Source organism: Sinocyclocheilus grahami, unplaced genomic scaffold, assembly GCF_001515645.1.
Source record: "Sinocyclocheilus grahami isolate Dianchi unplaced genomic scaffold, SAMN03320097.WGS_v1.1 scaffold194.1, whole genome shotgun sequence".
NCBI classification, from domain to species: Eukaryota; Metazoa; Chordata; class Actinopteri; order Cypriniformes; family Cyprinidae; genus Sinocyclocheilus; species Sinocyclocheilus grahami.
Genome location: NW_015505373.1, coordinates 188,754 through 209,657, shown reverse-complemented (window position 1 = coordinate 209,657; position 20,904 = coordinate 188,754). Strand labels below are relative to the sequence as shown.

At 36.6% G+C, this 20,904-nt stretch overlaps 1 protein-coding gene across 1 annotated transcript in view; it reads right to left on the bottom strand.

The window, feature by feature from the left end:
* LOC107594963 (serine/threonine-protein kinase mTOR-like) overlaps positions 1 to 20,904 on the bottom strand; it is a 139,001-nt gene that overhangs the window by 54,809 nt on the left and 63,288 nt on the right. Inside the window, exons 29-30 of the mRNA XM_016285202.1 lie at positions 7,974 to 8,049; positions 4,509 to 4,648 (exon numbers count right to left, since the gene is read on the bottom strand). Coding sequence (XP_016140688.1) covers positions 4,509 to 4,648; positions 7,974 to 8,049 — 216 coding nt within the window. The remainder of the gene's footprint in view (positions 1 to 4,508; positions 4,649 to 7,973; positions 8,050 to 20,904) is intronic.

Sequence of the window (20,904 nt, the reverse complement as noted above, 5' to 3'; positions counted from 1 at the left end):
TTTGGAATTGAGGTTAATCAGACCAGACAACCTTGTTTTTCAAAGTCTGCAAGTCTTTAAGGTGCTTTTTCCAAATTCCAAACAGGAATTTATGCGCCTTCACTGAAGAACGGCTACTGTCTGGCCACTCTGCCATAAAGCCCAGATCAGTGATGGCTGTCCTTCAGTTACATTTCTCTCAAAAGAAACTTCACTGAAGCTCAACCAGAATGACTTTCAGATTTTTGGTCACCTCTCTTTCTCTTTTTTGGCTCTGACATGCTTTTTCAGCTGTTAGACCTGCATTGGCAGGTGTGTCAAATCATGTCTAATTAATCGAATTTGTCACACCTGTAAATTACGGCGATAAAACATGAAAATGATTAAACCTACAAATAAACAGCATTATTGTGTACATTAGGTAAAAAGGGTGTGGAAAAAGAACAGGATTCAGCACCTGCACTGCACACAACAACGAGATGTCAGCATTTGTTCTCGAATTATTGTTTCTGGCAAAGCACAAGCACTCTTACAGTTCATAAAGACCAAACATGTTGTAAAAATGTGAAAGGTCAGTGAGAGCTTCTGTCTCTTCTGTCCATGCTGGAAATTCTTCACCAAAAAGCCCCTTGCCACAGCTCTGGCTGTGATAAACTGCAAAAAGCCATGACATCATATCACATCTTGGAATGGTGCACCTTTAAAACAAATGGACCCTTTGAGGCTAACAGTGCTGACACAGACACAAGCAAACCATGCGTGTCATTGCTGGGGGTTGTGAAAAAAGGGGCCCCACGATTAGCCCTGTGAGACGCTGCTCATATGGGTTTCAGGAGATGGGGGGGGGGTCTGCAACAAACTAAGTGCTTTCCCAGCCACCTGGGAAAAACATTACTTATGGGCCCCTGCAAAATACAAGGTTCCAGGCTGCAGACAGGCCTAAAACACAAAGACGTACATTAACAGCGAGACAGGAAAAAGGGCTCCGGTACCTTTACACAGGAACAGTCTATCACTCACTGGGATGGAATGTCACATGGAAAAAAAAAACACATAACATAGCGTCACATGATATACATGTTTAGAGGTGGGCTGGTCTGCAGTGTAGATACTTACGGGTAATTACGCTAGAGCAATGCATGCACACAATTTAAACCTAAAATACAAGAGCTTCATTTACAGTGCAGAGTGTCCTATAATGCTGAATTAAAATAAAACGGCAGCAATATGTTGGGCCATATAATAAAACCCCGAATCAGAAAACGGGGTGTTTTGTAAAATGCAATAAAATTGAAAATCTGCGATTTGTTAATTCTCTTTAACCTTGACAAGAGAAAAGACAAAGAAAATATTTCTAATGTTTTCACTGACCAAATTAATTGTATTTTGTAAGTATAAACACATTTTGATTTTGATGGCTGTAACACACTTCAAAAAAAGTTGGGATACAAGGCTTCAGCTGCTTAACAGTACGTGGTCATCCATGTCTGATTCTCCTTTTCATAATGGGCCATACATTTTCAATAGGAGACAGATCTGGACAGATGGCAGGACATTCAAGCACGTCCTCTCTGTGTCTATGAAACCACGCTGTTGAAGCACATGCAGAATGACACCTGTTATTGTCTTGATCTAATAACCATGGACTTCCTTTGAAAGACGTCATCTTGATGGCAGTATATGTCTCTGTACAATCTGTAGCGTCTGGACCAATCAGACACACAATATAGTTTTTGTTAGTTATATTTAACAAATACTCTGTAACACCCCTCAGTTAACAAGCCATATGATGGCCTGTGGACCCTTCCCCCAAAATGTGTCTTAACACCTCAGGAAGGCAGAATAGGCATCTGAACTTGTATCACACTTGACGTTGTTCATTGTTTGCTCATAACTGGAGTCCCTTAATCATGCAGATTTATGCTACAGGCTCTGTGTAGAATTGTACAGTAAGAAAGTTATTTCCCTTAACCAGGAAATTAACGTTCTTAGAATTGACAGACAGTTGACCCTTAGAGGTCAAGTAAATACTTAAAGCGGATCTAAATATTTATAATTAATTATAACTAGTTATGATTCATTATTCATATTTCCCCTTTGAGTTGATTCGCTACAAATCCCAATATATGCCTTGAATGTCAATGGTACCTTCGCACACATGACGTTTGCACCCTCATACCATGACAGACATTTGCTTTTCATCTGTCGCTGGCCAAATTCAATGGTCCCTTTGGTCTTTGGGACTGAGAACATTTTTCCCAGAAACAAGTTGAAATGTGGACTGACACTTTCCCATTGTGTTTCTGACTTTGTCAAATAGTAATAGCTGTCCATGACGGACATTTTAATGAAACTAAAAGTTAAAAGCTAATATTCCTTTATTCAATGTATCTTTTTTTTCTTTATGTGATTTATTTAAATTAAATGAATTAATTCAATCAATCAATTAGAATACTATAGTATGTTACAAATAAAATTTGATCAACATCAACAAAAGCCATGTTTATATTGCCAAGGTGGTACATAGACGACATGTCATCATGTTTAGTTAAACTTTTACAAACTGTTTATTCATGCTCAAAGGGAGCATAAATGTATTTAAACAACAATTGCATAATATTATGAGATTAATGTAATTTTAAACAGCCTACATAAAGTATATGAATTATAGAATAGGAAAATAATAATAATAATAATTAGTGTGTAATGCTGCCATTGTCACATTTTTGCCCCAAGCCCTTGTTAATTTCCGAGCCTGTATGAGACAGAGATAGATTTGTGCAGAAATCACAAAGCATAGTTAAAATATATGAGTTTTCAAACACTAGATGTCGCATGGGAGCACCGCATCTGAGAATAAAATAAATGTATGCTTTGCCCACACCTCCAGTCTTTGTTTGTCCCATCAGACTCGTTCATCTCCGAAACACAATTAAAAATACTTTTAATGAAGCCTGAGAGATTTCTGTCCTTCTACTGAAAGTCGTCTATTCTACCAAAAATCTGACACTTCAAAAAGTTCATAAAGAAATTCATATGAACTGAGCAGTTCAATCCAACTCTGAAGAGACACAATCATAAAAAGATATGATGAATATAAGCTAATTTTTTTTTTAACTGCACTGGTTCTTGCACGTCAACAAAGCATGTTTAAGCTTCTGTTTACAATATTGGGTGTTCTCTATGCACAGTATGTGCGTAGTATATATGTGAATCTAAAGAATAAAATATTTGTCATTACATAAAGTGATTGTGTCTCTTCAGGGATTAAACTGCTTGATTCATATGAACTACTTTTGCAATGCCATTATGAACTATTTGAAGCATCAGCTTTATGGAAGAATTGACTTTCAATGGATGGGCAGAAATTTCTTCATTAAAAATATCTTGTTTTGTTCCAAACCCTTAACAAAGTTCTTCTGATTGATGACAGACCTTTAATTTTTTTCAAAAGGCAGCATGATAACTGAAATGCATCTTCATAAGAGAGTAATTTGGAATGCTCTCCGTAGGCAGCAAATATTGTTCCTCATGTGAAACGCACAAGAGGCTGAGCTCACCACTGATTCTAACAGCTGTTAGTATGTTGCCAAGCAAAAAGCATGATATTTTATAGGCAGCAGAAAAGCACACACAAGTATTGAGCAAAATTGTAATTTTTTTAATTAGACTGAACTATTTTCATTGATATCCCTATATTTCCTGTTTCCACTTTCACCATCTAGTTGTGTCCTATTACTGGTTTCGCTGACTGCAACAAATCCGGGAAGTCACCCCTCATGCCAATCACTCTCCCACACAAACTCTTCCTCACGCTTCCCAGTAAATGACTATTACAGAAATCAGTAAGATTTTCCTTTCAAAAGTAGGGAAAAAATGTCAAATGACAGCACTGTCAGATTGCATGAGGGCACAAAGGGATATTGTGAGCACACAAACACAACTAATCTGTGCTTTTACTCACTAGATCATATTCTCTCTTTGTTGTGTGACCCCGTACTGAGAGGAATCTATTTCACAGGAGAAATTACTTTCCATGGTGTAATGTTTTACAGTTCATTTTCCTTTGAATATTTCACAGCTTGTGGGAAGCACGCATTTTTCCATCAATAATAGGTTTCTTGATATTACTTGATATTAGAAGAATGTCAATTTAAAAAATAATAATAATGCAAGGTTTAAAACCTTACATTTGGCAAAAATGTAAACCTGACTAAAAAATTTATCAGTAACTAATAAATAGTAACCAAAAAAATAAAACAATTGACAGCACCACAAACTGCCTGCTTAGAAACATGGACCTGTCTGCCCTGTCTAGTCACAAAACAACCCCATTAAATTTAACTTCAATAAGAATAGGACTACACTGGACTTTCCAAAAAAATTGAGTATTCAATAAATTTATCCTGAAACTTAATGCATGAATTGAAAAATGTAAAAAAATCCCAAAAAAGAACAGAAAGTTGTAAAAAAGCAAGAATTAGTCTGCCCACTTCCAGAAATTGATAAGTTATTATATGTATGCCTACCATTCGCCTAGTGCTTCCAGACATCTCATGCGGCCCAGAATAAGCTCCGGATCATCTTTGTTCATGTCTATTTTTTTATCATAGGCGACCAGAGCATCTTCCCACTCATGAAGTTTCTCATACCAGGTGGCTTGGATCTCCTGTAGTGGAAGAAAAACATAAAAGGATGATGGAAATAATTAAAATGATATTACTGATATCATTGAATTATTATTATTATTATTTTATTTTATTTATTATTGGGGAGGAGGTTAAAAGTGCTTGATTCATTTGTAAATTAAGTAAATCACAAACTCGTCTCGGCACTTAATAATGGGGATTTTCAATCTCACACTATCACATTCCCATCTGGAACACTGACAGCCGAGTATGGATAGCTCCAATTGTTATTCCAACATTTAATGCGAGAGCATAGCAACAGTTTATTTGAAACTGGCAGTGAGCCCAATGTGAGCATCTGCCAGAGTAATGGATGGCTCAGCAACAGTTGAAATAACACTTCACCAGGTCATATTTCATAATTTAAAGAAACTGAATTTTTAAAAAGTAGTCTCTTTTAATGAATGAGAGCATAAAATCCTCATTTTTCATACAGCATACAAAATTTGTATGTCACTTGGGTCCAATAAGTTTCGAAAGGCTACAACAGAAGAAAACAAAGTAAATCTTCACTCATAATTCTGGATTCTACAATGGCCAGAAAATGTGCAAAAACAGTGATTAAATGTAGAAAAGTACCAAAACAAAGAAATGTGTATTTGTTTGAACATTTCATACAAATACTTAAACTAAACTAGCGCCTGTGTTTTTAAAGTTCTTAAAAAAAGAAATCAAAGCCTCTGCTCACCAATGTAGTATAAAACAATAATGTTTTTTTTTTTTACATTTACATTTACATTTAGTCATTTAGCAGACGCTTTTATCCAAAGCGACTTACAAATGAGGACAATAAAAGCAGTCAAAACTAACAAAAGAGCAACAATATATAAGTGCAAATGACAAGTCTCGGTTAGCCTAACGCAGTACACATAGCAAGGTGTGTGTATATATATAATACACACACATAAACACCCACACATACACACAAAGAAAAAGTAGATAGATTAGAAAAAATGTAATATAAAAAAAAAAAAAGATAAATGTAGATAAAGTAGAATAGAAAGTGCTAGAGTTAGAGGGTCAAATAAAGGTGGAACAGATGTGTTTTTAGTCGTTTCTTGAAAATGGCTAAGGACTTTACCTTTTTAAAGTCTAAATTCCAGTATTGTTTTTCCACAGACAATGCTCTAGAAAACTGTTTATGTAGAAAACCTACTAGGAAAAAACTAATTCCTAAGAAATCAAAAGTGCCCTCAATTAAATAAACGGATTGTTAAGACTGTATTTGCAAATTGTCACACTTGTGTGAATTTACTTACTTTCGTATTTGTGTGTACAGGTTTGACTATACTTGTGAGATCCAAAATGACCTCACCATTCAACATTGTCTTCACTAATATACAATAGTGAAACCTGTTGAGCACTGACTAGTGAACCAGACCTCACTAGTTAAAGGCATATAAATCAGTCAAATCATGTTTGTATTTAAATCTAGCTATTTGAAATCTAGTGTTTAGGGGCAGTGGTTGGGTTAAGCGATGAGATGATGATGTCCTCACTAATACAGTGAAAATAGCATTTGTGTGTGTGTGCGCGTATCTGTCATCTGATGTGCCTGGCGTGTTGACGTGGTGATGTGCTCTCAGTAGATCATGACTGGCTGATTGATTGAAGCTGAAATCTGATTGCCTAAACAAGTTTAATGGGCCCAAACATGAATAAAGGAAAGTCGCAAAACACGCAAACACATACATGACAATTTGTAAGTTAAATGTTAATTCATTTTTACATTTACATTTAGTCATTTAGCAGATGCTTTTATCCAAAGTGACTTAAAAATGAGGACAATAGAAGCAATCAAAATCAACAAAAGAGCAATGATACGCAAGTGCTATAACAAGTCTCAGTTAGCTTAACGCAGTACACGTAGCAAGGTTTTTTTTTTCATTACATAATACATAAGAAATCAGATGGAATAGAAAAAGAATAGAGCAAGCTAGTGTTAGAGGCCTTTTTTGCTTTTGTTAATTGTATAATAAATACAAAGAAAACAAATAGATAGAATACAAAAAGATTAGAAAAGCTAGTGTTAGTTAGTTCGTTTTTTTTTTTTTAAAGAAAACAAGCAGTTAGTAAATGAATAGGGTGCAAGTCTAAAAGGAGCAAGCTTTTTTTAAAAAGAATATCATTAGAATAGAGTGCTAGAGTTAGAGTAAAGATAGAAGAGATGTGTTTTTAGCCGATTCTTGAAGATGGCTAAGGACTCAGCCGCTGGGATTGAGTTGGGCTGGTCATTCCACCAGGAGGGAACAGTTAATGTAAAAGCCTGTTAAAGTGATTTTGTATATTTTTGTACAATAAAGCGACGTTCATTTGCAGAACGCAAACTTCTAGAGGCACACAAGTCTGAAGTAATGAATTTAGGTAAAGGGGTGCAGAACCAGTGGTGGTTTTGTAGGAAAAACTTTTTGTGAATGTTAATTTGGTTACACATGTGCACATCATATTTTGAGCAAGTATTAATTTTGATACTATTCTGACTCCATAACTGTACACTCGCAAGTATGATTTTGGCTTTAAATTGGCCAAAAATTAACTGTACTGTTCTAACTTGTGAATAGAAACTGTACAGATTTTTAAAAATTCTATTTAATGTATCCTTTGCAAATAAAAGTACCACTTTCTCTCAGAGACAAAATTTTATAGTGATTCTAAACTTGTGTAAGAAAAAAAACTGCTAAGTATAGTCTAGTCCACCAGTGTGAACCATCCACATATTAGATAATTTTTTTGTGAAAGACCATTATATCTAGACAAATATGACTCCCTAGTCCAGCCTTGGGGAAAGAAAAAAAATAAAAATGTACATGTTGGAGCAATTAATAGTCAGTCAAGTGTTATCAAAGAAAGTCTGTGGAGTTACGCAATAGACATGGCTAAGTGATTATATCTGAACTGTCTGTCTGGACAGCAGGAGACACTCTGAGGACGGGAGTACTGTGTATGATGCATCAGAACATCTCAACATTTTGAAACATGAAAAAACAAACCAAAAGTTTAAATGTTACATAAATTGTTACATAAATACATAAAATTTAAAATGTTACAAAATACTTATTTAGCTAATACAACTTTAACTTCAGATGAAACAAGACAAACGAATACTATTTTTATTACAATGAAGCATATTTGCCCCCAATTCTCATCACGATTAAAAAAACAACAACAACAACAACAAAAAACATTAAAATATCTTTTAAGGTGATATATGACCAAGACCTTTCTTTACAGGCTTAGTGAGATTCACCTCATCTTATGAAGTCATGATGGATGGCACACAGATTAATAAGGGATGAAAGCTCTTACCAGTTCTCCAAAGTGTTTCATGGCATACTCCAGAACTCCTGATGCTGCCTCTGGCTGCTGGAGCTTATTATTGATGCTAAAACGAAAGAATGCAATGTTTTAGTGCACACTCTAAATCTTTAATACAGCAAATATGATCACAGAAATTGAGATTAGCTACAACCAACAATAAAAAAAATCATGAGCCCAAAACAACACGTACTTGTATGACTATAATTTTACAGTCATAGAGTGTACTACCGTACAAAGTATAGACTCATTCAGAGACCTTGTGGTATAGTCTAAAATATGACTCTGAAGTTCATCCATGCAATACAATTTTCTGAAAACGAGCATGCATTCTACACAAGTTTATAACACTAAAAACAGTAAAATCTCCAAGCAGATGAGCAATTAGCCAGTATATTCGCACAATAAATGGCCTGTCAAATATTTTACTTTTATATTTATGATCCTTCTAATGACCATCTGGAAGCACTTGTGTAATGTCAGTCTGAAGTGTTCTATGACTGCCAGACTTGCCAATACATCTGCTTTTACAGGGGTAACGGAATCCCAGCGAAAGCAAATGCTGCCATAATTAAAAAAAAAACAAACATACAAAACCAATTAATAAAACAATATTTCTAACACATTCCAAAACCACTGATGTTACCAGCAACACAAAAAGAAACAGCATTTATGATACAATAAACCCCCTGAATACTTGACAGAATAATCAAACAAGTACTTTTTGGGTCTACATATCTCTTTGTGTGTCCTCAGAATGCCTTGTAGTCAAAGTGTTTTAAGGAGTTTGCATTCAGCAGATATAGATCCATTTGTTAAAATGTGTGATGGCTGACAATTTAATTTGCTAACATATCTTTGCAATGCTTCTGCATATCAGCATATTTTGGAAACTTTTAGCCAGCATAGTCTATAGCTGCTTTGTACACGGTTTGGTGAAGACTGGCGAACAGCCCAAGACGAGTTTGAAGAAGTAGGTTTTAAGAAAATCGAAAATAGCACAAACATTTTCATGCCGGAAATGGATATAAAAGGTATACATTTTGTAGATTACGACTTAAGGATTTTGGAAAAAAGCCCTTACAATTTCAGAGTGATGAACCACCAAGTTTGGTATCGATTGGTATTGCATTTTTTTTTTGCGGGGCCAGATGAAATGTACAGAAATGGTCAAAGTAATCTCAGTAACTAATAGAGTCACACAATTCTGGTTTAACTGAGAAAATAGAGGTCACGATTCTCTCACAACTGATGATAAACGGTCATTATTTGCATAATACATAATGAATTTGATTTGACAGCCCTAGTTTGAGAAATTGTGATTTTACAATTAAACACTGGTGCTACTTTTGAGAACCTGAGTACTTCTGCTCATCTCTATTTATCACTGTATTGGCTACAAGAAGGCCCCTTTCCACGTCAGTAACGTATGCAATGACTGAGAGAGAACCCTGAATGGAACATTTGCACTTCTGCCCATAAGCCTTTACAGTAGCTGTCTCTTTCCTGCTTTTTAAAAGCCCTTGGGGGCAACATACTTGCTAGGTGAGCTCAAAATAAATGTTCTGACACTCAGCGGGGAAAGTGGGAAAGAGCAAAACACAAGCTAGAAAGTAAGTATTGGTGTTGCTTCCTATGATAAATTATTTGACTTCACCAGTTTAAACATGTCACTCAATGTCATAATAGAAAATAATTGATTTGATAGATAAATACACAGGAAAGGCACACATAGAAGCTGCTCAAGTCTACATAAATCCCACAATACATTTGAACCTACAGGCTTGAACAAAAGTTATTTCAAACAGAAGAGAGAGAGAAAAAAGACTAAAAGACTACCTGAATGCATCTAGTAATGGTTTGGAAAGCTGTTGGTGTTTTATATTTGCCAGAAAACAAAGTCATGTTTATAAGTTCCCAGGCAGCTCCAATGAGCACTTCCAAAGAACTAGAGGATTCGATATACTGCGTATATGAGTATATGAGTCTTGTTTGAAAAACTTACAAATAATTTGTAATCTCTTGCTATTGCCATTGCATTAATGGCTCCAGCGATTCAACTCTGCTGAAATAATTTGCTGTCCAACTGGAAATTCACTTCCATTTCGTTAGAAAATATTGAAGGCAGTTGTTGGGGGCGAGACTCACAGCCATGAGCTACTTTCAGAAAGAACTGACAATCTACTGTCCTGCTCTCCTGCTCACAAACAACACAACTAACAAGTTGGTTATTAGCATGCATATTACAAGCACATTGGTTGTTTGTGTGTACTCATGAAGCACATATGATTGCCTTATTCAGCATGACCATATTCTAGATCCCTTAACCCTACCCAATACCTACTCCCTACTCCTACATTATCAATAAGCAGTAATTAGGAGTTAATTTAGGGAAAACTCTTAATGAATCTAAATTAATCTGAAATGATACTGTGCCAGCTTTACAGTCCTCTGTCTCTTTACACTTTCATTGTGTTTTAGTATTGTTTTCTAGTAGGGATGCACAGTATTGGATTTTTACAGATATCCAATATGCCAATATTTTTAACTCATTTTGGCAGATAGCAGATACTGATGATATTGATGCAAAATTCACTTTTACATGTTGTTTGAACTGAAATGTGTCTTGGCAGTGTGTGTACACAACCACCCTATAATGATAAAAATCCACCCAGTGGTTTTTAAAAAAAAATTCCAATAAATTATGAGATCTCAGATCAAGCCATTCACAGATTCTTGGCAGAGTGACATCACTCAGGCCAAGGCCCCTCCCACGATTGTTGATTGACATTGGCATTTTAGCACAGACCCGCCATGAGTGAGCTGTCAATAGTCCGCCAGACGCAGTGGATTACTTGTTTTTGAAGGGAATGCAATCTACCTAAATGTGTCAATGTTCGCGCGAATCATTCATGATCCAGCTTCACCTACAGAAGGAGTATAAGGTTTTTTTTAAATGAATCTTTGCAAATCACCTTACCCAATAATGTGCTAGTTAGCAAGCTAGCAATGCAGCTAAAGTGTACGGTCTCATGAATACAGCTAGTCACCCCATGGAAGAGAGTGGCGGGGTGAGCAGAGCTCATTAGCATTTAAAGAGACATGCACTGAAATGGGATGCTGTGAACAGAGCTGTTTTTGACAAGGTAAAAAGGATGTTTTTTTAGATGACCATTGAGAAATTTTAACCAAAGTTATAAAGTATTAGTATGGTGTAGACTTTTCATTAAGACCCTAAAGAATCATATCAACTTGCACACGATGACCCCTTTAAAGTTATTTTTATAATGAGTACATTGAAAGCATTGAAAATAACTAATAAAATTAATCTGCTGTTTATTTTTCATAATCTGTTTGAAAAAAATATTACACATTAAATAATAAATCTGTATATAAAGCTATTTAATTGGTTATGTGTCATGTTTATGATTTTTATTCATGTAAGCTATAGCTTCTGCCCTTTCAAGGGGTCATAAACTGAGAAACTAAAATTCCCTTGATCTTTTGACATATAAGAGGTCATTGTACTATGAAAACATCCTAGAAGTTTCAGAACTCAAAACTTATTGTTAGTCTAAAAATAGCTTATATTGAAGCCAGTCTGCCAAAACGACAGCTTGTGGAATGTTCTACTCTGTGATGCAATAGTGTGGCTAAACACCGCCTCTGCAGAAGATCAACGCCTGCTTCTACATTGCTGCCTGTTTGGCCCCGCCCACAGATTCGTGCATGCAGTGTTTACGAGAGAGGCGAATGAAACCAACGATAAAGATGGCTCCGAACACAACAAGTTGCTGTGCAGTAGAGGTCTGCACGGGACTGTTTATTTAGTCCCGCTCCCGCAAGGTTCTATTCCACACCCACTCGCTCCCACTGTATATTCACTCTTTGTTCACCCGCTGTCCGCTTAGAATAATTTTCTTCCCGACCCGACCGTTCCCGCTAAATTTAGATCTTGTTTCCAGAACCGCACGTTTACATTTCCTCTACTGAAAAAAAGACATAGGCTACCAAATAAAAGTGTAGTCTGCACAAAATTGTAGACTATGTTATTTTATTCGTCTTGAATTTATTGACTTTGACTTGAATTTATGAATTATCTTAAGACACAAAATTCATTTAATATTTTATGCAACACAGTAGGAAAAAAAGTGTAAGAGAAAATAAAAATGTTGTACAAAAATTGCATTTCTTATATTTATTCGTCTTTTCAGGATACAATTTGTTTAACACTTACAACACAATAGGAAAAAGTGTGGCAGAGGAAAAAAAATTTAAATGTAGGTTGTACAAAAATAGCCTATTAGCTATTTTTATTCGTCTTGTCGAAATACTAAATTCGTTTGACATTTTTCTGTTAAAACACGAAAGTCGCAGAGAAAATAAATAAATACCACATCCGTCATTTAAAATTATAGGCTAAGCAAAATATAAACAAAACTGAGTTGAACTCCTTCAAGGACAGCGCATCCACACTTTGCTACATCCTTATTCTGCTCTGTCACTCATCGACAACCTGCCTGTTCTGTCTGAGGGCCGTATATTTACTACCAGTAGGCACAACCTGCTCTGAGCATCGTTATGCACATGCTGTGCACAGACCACGCAAATAAAACGCGTGGCGCAGAAAGCATGCGTGTAGAGCGTGCATAACAGTCCGAGTGCAGGCTGTACCGGTGGTGGTCAATAAGAATAAAGCGCAGATATACTGTTCTGAATGGGCGTCGGGAACGGGATATTGTTAGACCGCCCGCTCCCGTTCAAATTACACCAGAGTTACCGACTGCTACCGCGTTTTATTCGGGAATTTAATCCTGCGGCGCAAAAAATCTGGTCGGGTCTCGCAGTTCCTCTACTGTGGAAATGTAGACCTCTACTGTGCAGTGCCAAGTTGTGGAAAAACAGTCTTTGCATTGCCTTCCTTCTGATGCCAACATTAGAAAAGAGTGAATTAACTTTATTTTGAATGAAGATCCAGACCGCATCAGTAAGAACTCGGTCCTTTGTTCACTTCATTTTACCGCAGATTACAAGGCACAATTTGACACAGGATTTTCAAAAGATTTAAAGTACATTTACATTTAGTCATTTAGTAGAGTAAAGCAAAGTAAAAGACGATGCTGTGCCAACTATATTGGATCCAGCAGTAATGTCGTCACACACAAAACAGAGGCAGCTCATGACCCATTTAAATCAAAATAGATGATTTTATGACATCAATTAATGCTTTATTCACAAATACAAGTATCTCTAAGTTATTTGTGTATTTTACTTTTCATTTTATTACAAACGGGCCTATAGCATCCCCTAAATAAATAAAATGCCTTACTGGACACTAAGGAACCCGTATTAGGACCCGGGGAAGGCTGTTGTTGTTGCTGCACACGCTCGTGATTGTTGACTCTATCGCACACTGGACGCATAATTCTGTACATACATTCTCAAATGAAATGCTGTGTTGCAAAACAGTAAATCTAATCATGCTTCAGGCAAAGGTTTGCTTCAAGAATGACCACACTGGTGACATGATCTTATCACTAGCACACCTTGAGCACATGTGAGTTATTTGTCTATTTGGCATAGTTTTTCATATCGGGGCGATGCCGATGTTTACATTTTAAGCCTTTATCGACTGATTCTGATAACATTCCGATAATATCATGCATCCTTATTTTCTAGTATACAAACTGAGGTCCAGAAATGCTCTTTTATAACCAAAGAAACCAATCAAAATTTTCTGCAGATCTGCAACTCATTAAAAACTGGAACCACAATCATGAAGCCATCATGGAACAGAAGAGTTTGGTTCTTGACAAGCGAGACAATGCCACATGAAATAAATATTTACTTCATAATTTGTAATTCAGAAACTCAAAGCCCTGCCTAATTGAAGAGCTTGCAGACAGAAGGAGAAGATCTAAGAACATATGGGATTTGACCTCTCTTAGATGAGATTCCAAGTTACATTAATATCTTTGCTTTTCTTTGTAAAAGCCTGAAATTGGTTATCTTAGGGATATTAAAGCACTACAAAGTTGTTGTCTTATCCATATATTACTCTCTGGATGTCTGATGTTCTCTTTACTTTACTTTCTGTATTATTGTTTGATTGTTTGTTTGATGTTATCCTCACATTTCTGATGTTTATTGTAAAGTGTCCTTGAGCTCTGGAAAGGCGCTATATAAATAAAACTTATTATTATTATTACAAAGGGCCTGCCATATTGTATTATTTCCTCAGTTTATTTTGCAATGGCAAACTGCAACATTATGAAATGTCTTCATCTGTCAACACCAAGTCTCCTGAAATGTAATGTACACTTGTGAGGGTAAGGGAAAGGTGAAAGTGCATTTGTAAACAAACACATTTCAAGACAAGCTAGTCTTTCCTGACATGGACGTAGTTTTCCCATGTCAATAAATCTGACTCATTCCTGATGTTAATCAAAAACACAGTGCATGGTTCTGCTTTTGGCTCAAACAAAGAGTATTTTCAAAAACATTTTAGTCTACCATAAAACCATTATACTACATTAGCTGCTTTTGGCAAACCCTGCTGACCCGTGCTGGTCACTTGCTGGTCAGGACTGGTCACCTGTTTATTGCCTGGCTACTAGTTTCTCTCTGTAGCTCATCAAAGATGCTTTTCCACTAACATTTTGAATTTACTTTTAACTCAAGAATGTTACTTTAAACTTGAACAACACAGACTTTAAATTGTAGTGTATGTTTGTATCATTAAAATGTATTACATAAATCTTCTTGCGGACTACTGTTCTCGTAAAAGTTTGGCTGCATTCAGTAAATATAAAAATTAAAACTGCATGTTTTTGTGTGGCAGAAGTGTGGAATGAAGATATTGTCCATATTTGCTGTATGGTATGAAATAATTTAGCATGCCTACAACAATGTGCAATGGTAAAACATCTCTAGTTAAATAGAGCGGGCAAATTATGTGGTTTTTTTTGGGGGGGGGGGCAGCGGGGTTGGCAGCACAATCAGTTCTCTCTGAGAAGCTGTAAAGTCTGGACTTTAAAAAACAGAACATTACATGCTTGATTAGTTCGAGACAGAACGCAATTACCTGCTCAGGTCAGTTGGCATTAAATGAAAGGACAGCTGAATATGAGGAAGAGGTCAGTCCCGAGAAAACAGTAGCTCCAAAAATGTCTTTGTGCAAGCTACCATGCGGTTTCTAGAAGTAGCAAGCAGGAAGGCATCTGGTACATTGGATACAAGCTCTGCTACATTGGATTAAAAGTGTCTCAGGACAGTATTATTGCAAGCAATATGTCAATGCGATTCAAGACCAATTCTATTTTTGTTTTTGTTTTTAATATTTGGTCCCACTTTATATTAAGTGGCCTTAATTACTATGTATTTACATTAAAAATAAGTACAATATAATTACAGAAATTAATAACAGATGTAATTGCATGCAGGTATTCTTTAAATATAAGTACAATGTAAAAACATGCATGTACACAATAAGTGCATTGTATCAAATTATTAATTTAAATGTAAGTACATACTATTTAAGGCCACTTAATATAAAGTGGGACCCAATATTTTTTTATATGTATGAAGCCAACAAAAAGTAAACATAGGGAGTTTAATATTAAGTATGTTTCTGACACAACCTTGTTTCTTCTGCACTTTTTGCACAGACACACATAAAGCTGACTTTTCTATCATCAGCCCATTCTAATACACCACAAACAGAACTTTGGAGCATTGGCATTCTGTGAAAAAGTAACATTGATATCTTTATTACTGATTGAGTAAGACCATGTCAAAGATTGAATCATAGTGAAATAGGGGTTATGCGCAACACACTTCCGTATTCTGTTAACCGGGTCTCTTCGCTTCCGGTTCAAGCATTTTGCATATGCTTAGTTAAATATGAAGCAGTTTTACTCAAGATGCCTTCAAAGTAGATACCAATGATGATCATAACCAATGTCCATCACATATGCGGACTGATATCTAAAAGTTCTTTTTATTTTTATTCTTTTCACATTTAGATATAAAAATGGAATAAAATGTCAACAATAAAAACAGCTAGCTAGTTTAACTGATTATCTTAAAAGTCCATAGATATCGCTATTATTTAATACGGCTGTTAACATGTTCTCCGACAAGCGGAGGCAATGAGACCCGTTTTCCGGGTTTGGTCAGGTGATGTTCGACATATACCCTATTAATGGTTGAAATCAAATTTTGATGCTTGTTATCTCATAATTAAATTTTGAGACTTTAGCCAGGATTTCACAGAGAGGGTCACAAATTCTGGGTAGGACGACCAGCATTAGTGGTCACAATATGTCAAAACTGCACTGTAATAGTGGTGTGTTCAGCTTTGACTTTGGTTTGATGAAATAGTCTGCATATGATGAACTTTCTCTGGGAATCCAAGCTTTCAGAGGCAGAAAAAAATATAAGAGTTAACCCACAGTGCAATGAACGAAAACAATCCAGATGTTTAAATGTTTCCCATTTCCTCCCCTCATGGCACATGATAAAAGATTAAGCTATTCCTTCCCAATTCAGCTCAGACAACACTGCATAGTCAGTTAAGATTATATAATTGAAGTAGGGTGGACCCAAAACTTGTTGCCAGTCACTTCATTCCTCTAACAATATTCATGAAAGGCTACACATGCAGCTTAGACAATAGTTTCCATTTGATTACTTACGAGTCTGGTGCTATTTTTCCAACATGTGCTATTCCTGACACAAGGTACTTGTGGATCTCCTTGTGGTCTGACCACAAACACCACTGGAAGAAGTGATATTGCGTTATATAAGATTATGTAAGCTGTATTATAACTAGATCATTGTAATAAAACATCTGCTGGAAACGTGGTTAGCAATGGTCAAACAAATCAACAATTCATTAAAAACTGCTGGCTCTCACTTAGAACAAAACCAAATAATGATTATATCTCTGAATTACATTTAACCATTCACACCATTATTATACAGTATATTGTCTGGCCCTATCTTAAAGGGTTAGTTCACCCAAAAATGAAAATTAGCTTGTGTTTTACTCACCCTCGAAGCATCCTAGGTGTATATGACTTTCTTCTTTCAGACGAATCCAGTCGGAGTTATATTAAAAATTGTCCTGGCTATTCTAAGCTCTATCATTGCAGTCAGCGGGTGTTGCAGTTGAACATTCCACAAGTCGTCAAATAAAGCGCGCATCCATAGTAAAACGTCCTTCACACGGCTCCGGGGGGTGAATAAAGGCTTTCTGTAGTGAATCCATGTGTTTTTGTAAGAAAAATATCCATATTTCAAACGTAATAAACACTTTTCTCTCACTTCCGTTATCTTTCAAATGCGGAAGGCGTATGACGTATGCCTCTGAGATATGCTAGTCTCGCGAGTTTGTTTATAGGAGCAAAGGAAGCAAAGTTTCCTTACTTTAGCAAAGGAAAACCAGTCTCCTCTTGGCTTATATCGAAATCCTCAGACATTTTTCTTTGCAAATCTTCGGTTTGTACTTCTAATTCATGACCGGCATTTTGTTTTGTTCTCTCTCCGCATTCGTCACGAATCACGCAACACATACGTGCTACGACATCCGCCGGCACGGCTTCAGTGTATGACAGTAGGCAGAAGTGATATAAAAGTGTTTATTACGTTTGAAATATGGATATTTTTCTTACAAAAACATGGATTCACTACAGAAGGCCTTTATTCACCCCCCGGAGCCGTGTGAAGCACGTTTTATTATGAATGCGCGTGCTTTATTTGACGACTTGTGGACTGTTCAACTGTAACACCCGCTGACTGCAATGATAGAGCTTGGAATAGCCAGGACCATTTTTAATATAACTCCGACTGGATTCGTCTGAAAGAAGAAAGTCATATACACCTAGGATGCTTCGAGGGCGAGTAAAACACAAGCCAATTTTCATTTTTGGGTGAATTAACCCGTTAATATGTCTATAATGCTTTAATGTTATGCATTTAAGCATTACAGATCTTATGTAGCCCAGCCCCTTTTCAGCGCTGCGCTCATTGTCTTCTGTCTTCCAGTTTGTATTTCCACAGCGTGAAGGTAAGGTCGTACAGATTTATTAATGAACCGCTCGTTTTAAAATCTTTAAAATTACACTTCACTAGCGATTTTACAGATCTACCGCAAGGAAGCCACCTGTGCCCCTACTTTTTGGCGTAGGCCAGGGCTTCTTTACAAGAGGAGCAGCTACTGCTGCTACTGCTGGTCCCTCTAAGCGAGATCCCAATTTCGTCGGTCATCCGACGTGACGTCGAGAGTGACCGAATGAAAGGGAACAGAAGTTCAAAGACAAAATTCCAAAGATGGCTGTGCACTTGTGTCTCTGACACACAAGGTTTACAGACGGTACTATACTAGTTATACAGTACTGTATAATTAGTATTGCATAGTAGAACTTTTTGTAAAGCTTCTTTGAAATGATGCGTTTATAGCCACTTGGATCACCCTCAACAGATTTCATTACTGGGTGTAAACAGAATCTTAGAGCTAATCTGAATTAATTTGAGAGTTTATTGAAAATGAAAAGATGGAAAAAAGAAGTGACCAAGATCTTAAAAAATTTAATAAAATAAATAAGTAGCCCCAAACTCAAAGTCAGTTGACAACTGAGAACAGGCATAAACCTCACTCCTAGGGTCAGTATACAAACACACATGACAGTGAAACGTTGAGGGTCAGCCAGCACATGTCTGGCTGGGGATGTGAAGATAATAATCTTGATTCATTTCATGGTAAAATGCTCACAGATGTGTGACAGCGAAAACAAATCGTTGCATGATGTTTGGAAATAAGCAAGACACAGCGACAGGCGATATGACGTCAACGCCTTCAGACAGTTTATGTCATGCATTTGGTAATAAATGCGGGGTGTTAAGGGAATCTCTAGTGCTATCTGTACCACTGCGAACAGTGATGTGCAGAGCTACAATGTGAACAGTTACAACCAGAAATCCCTTAGTTATAAGGTTAAGGGAACCCTTAGTTAAACTTCGGTTGCAAGAAAAATCCTAAGGGTCAACTTAAGGAACCTTAAGGCTGTCATTAAGTATTCCCCTTAATTATCTAAGTGTTACCTTAAGCGTTGCTACAAAGTCCTTAGTAACTATTTCACCTTGATAAATTTACGGGACCAAAACAGCTCCCTTAAGTCATCTTAAACTCAGTATCTGCAGGATTTTTAAGCTCAAATGTAAGACTTAAGAAATGTTTTAAGACCTGCGCAAATAAAATATCATATGAGCGTAGTAGGACAATGACTATGGTAACATATTAAACTGTAAAATGACTGTAAAAAGCATGACTTACAGGTTTTTACAAAAAAAGTTGTATATCATTTTTTTAAGAAAATGGATGAGTTGAATCAATTATTATATTAATTTAAACAATTATTATTAATCATTACATTAATTAGATACTAATAATAAATAAAACATAATATTTTTTAAAATGCATTATCTTCTTGTCGATCCACCTGTTCACATTTACAACTCTGCGTGTTTGCAGCGTCAAAACATGGGTTAATTTTCACATTTGGTAAATTTTCCTTTCATTGGTCAGCAGGAGGCACTTTCACTTTAGAAAAAAGCGGTTTTCTCGGTAACGAGTATGCAACAAAGCAGTGCAGACAAACAAAGCAGCGCAGAAACAGGCAGCGTTTATTTGTTCGTGTTTTAGTTGGTTAGGTTTGTATTTAGTTAGGTTCTGTTTATTGTCAGAGATATGTATATCTATGTTTATTGTGAGATGTAGTAACTATAGCAACCGCAGCGCTCATTGCCGTATGTTGCCAGGAACTCCCGTGAAACACTTAGTATAAACACTTAGGTAAGGGTGACAGTTAACATGTTTGTTGCAACGCTCTTAAAGAAATTCCTTACCTTAGGGATTTTTCCCCCCTCAGGAATACCCCTAAGTCAAATTACTTAAGGACTTTCATGCAACCGGGCCCAGAGCTTCAAACGGAATGACACTTTGTCTTAAAAGTATTTAGATGTTGAAGTCCTTAGATTTTACAGGATAAAGCCAGAGAATGTTTTTAGGGGGGAAATAAATAATAATAAAGTGTTTTTTTTTCGTTTGAAGAACACAGTTTTAGCCAAACAATTTGAAGTGCTTCAGCAACAGGCTTGGTAAAAAGAAACTTTATTTGTGCACTTCAGAGTAGGGCTGAGTATCGAGTTCGATACTTTTTAGGCACCGACCGAATTGCCTCGATACCACAGAGTAACGAAAAACGTCTCGTCGTTCGGTACCAAATTTCGATACCTAAGGGGTTAATCTCATCAACGTCAGTGAGGCGCAGATCGATCAGTGTTTGACATCCGCGAGAGCGATGCGAAAACGTACGGAGCAGTCTGCTCGTGGTATCTTACTATGGCCTAATACACCGATAGGTCTGCACAGTCGGTCCGCGACTGTGTGACACTCAGAGATGTGGCTCACACGTGAGTATTTAGTGTGAATGCGTCCCAGCCCCCGTAGCTGTAAGGCTACATTTACACTGGTGCATTTTTGTTTTAAAATGAAAACGATCCTCCTCTTACTGACGTTTCCACTGCGTTTCAAGCAGGCTTTCCACTATCTCCGACAAATGACAGACCGAAAGTCATTCATTTCCAATGGAGAGTAGCGCGGGAGCTGTGTAGAGTTCCAATCATATGAAGATGTCCGTTCATACTACAAGACCGAAAGCGCGTGTTATGTGACCATTCATGCACACTGTAGCATCATGCTACATAAGACCAGGGTTTAAATTGGGCCAGGCCGTCTGGGGCTGAGCCCCGGCACTTAACGTTATAGACTCCAGGGCTTGACATTAACTCTTCATTTACACCAGACAAGTAACATGATTAAAACATCAGTAACCAAAAATAACTATGTAAACACCAAAAC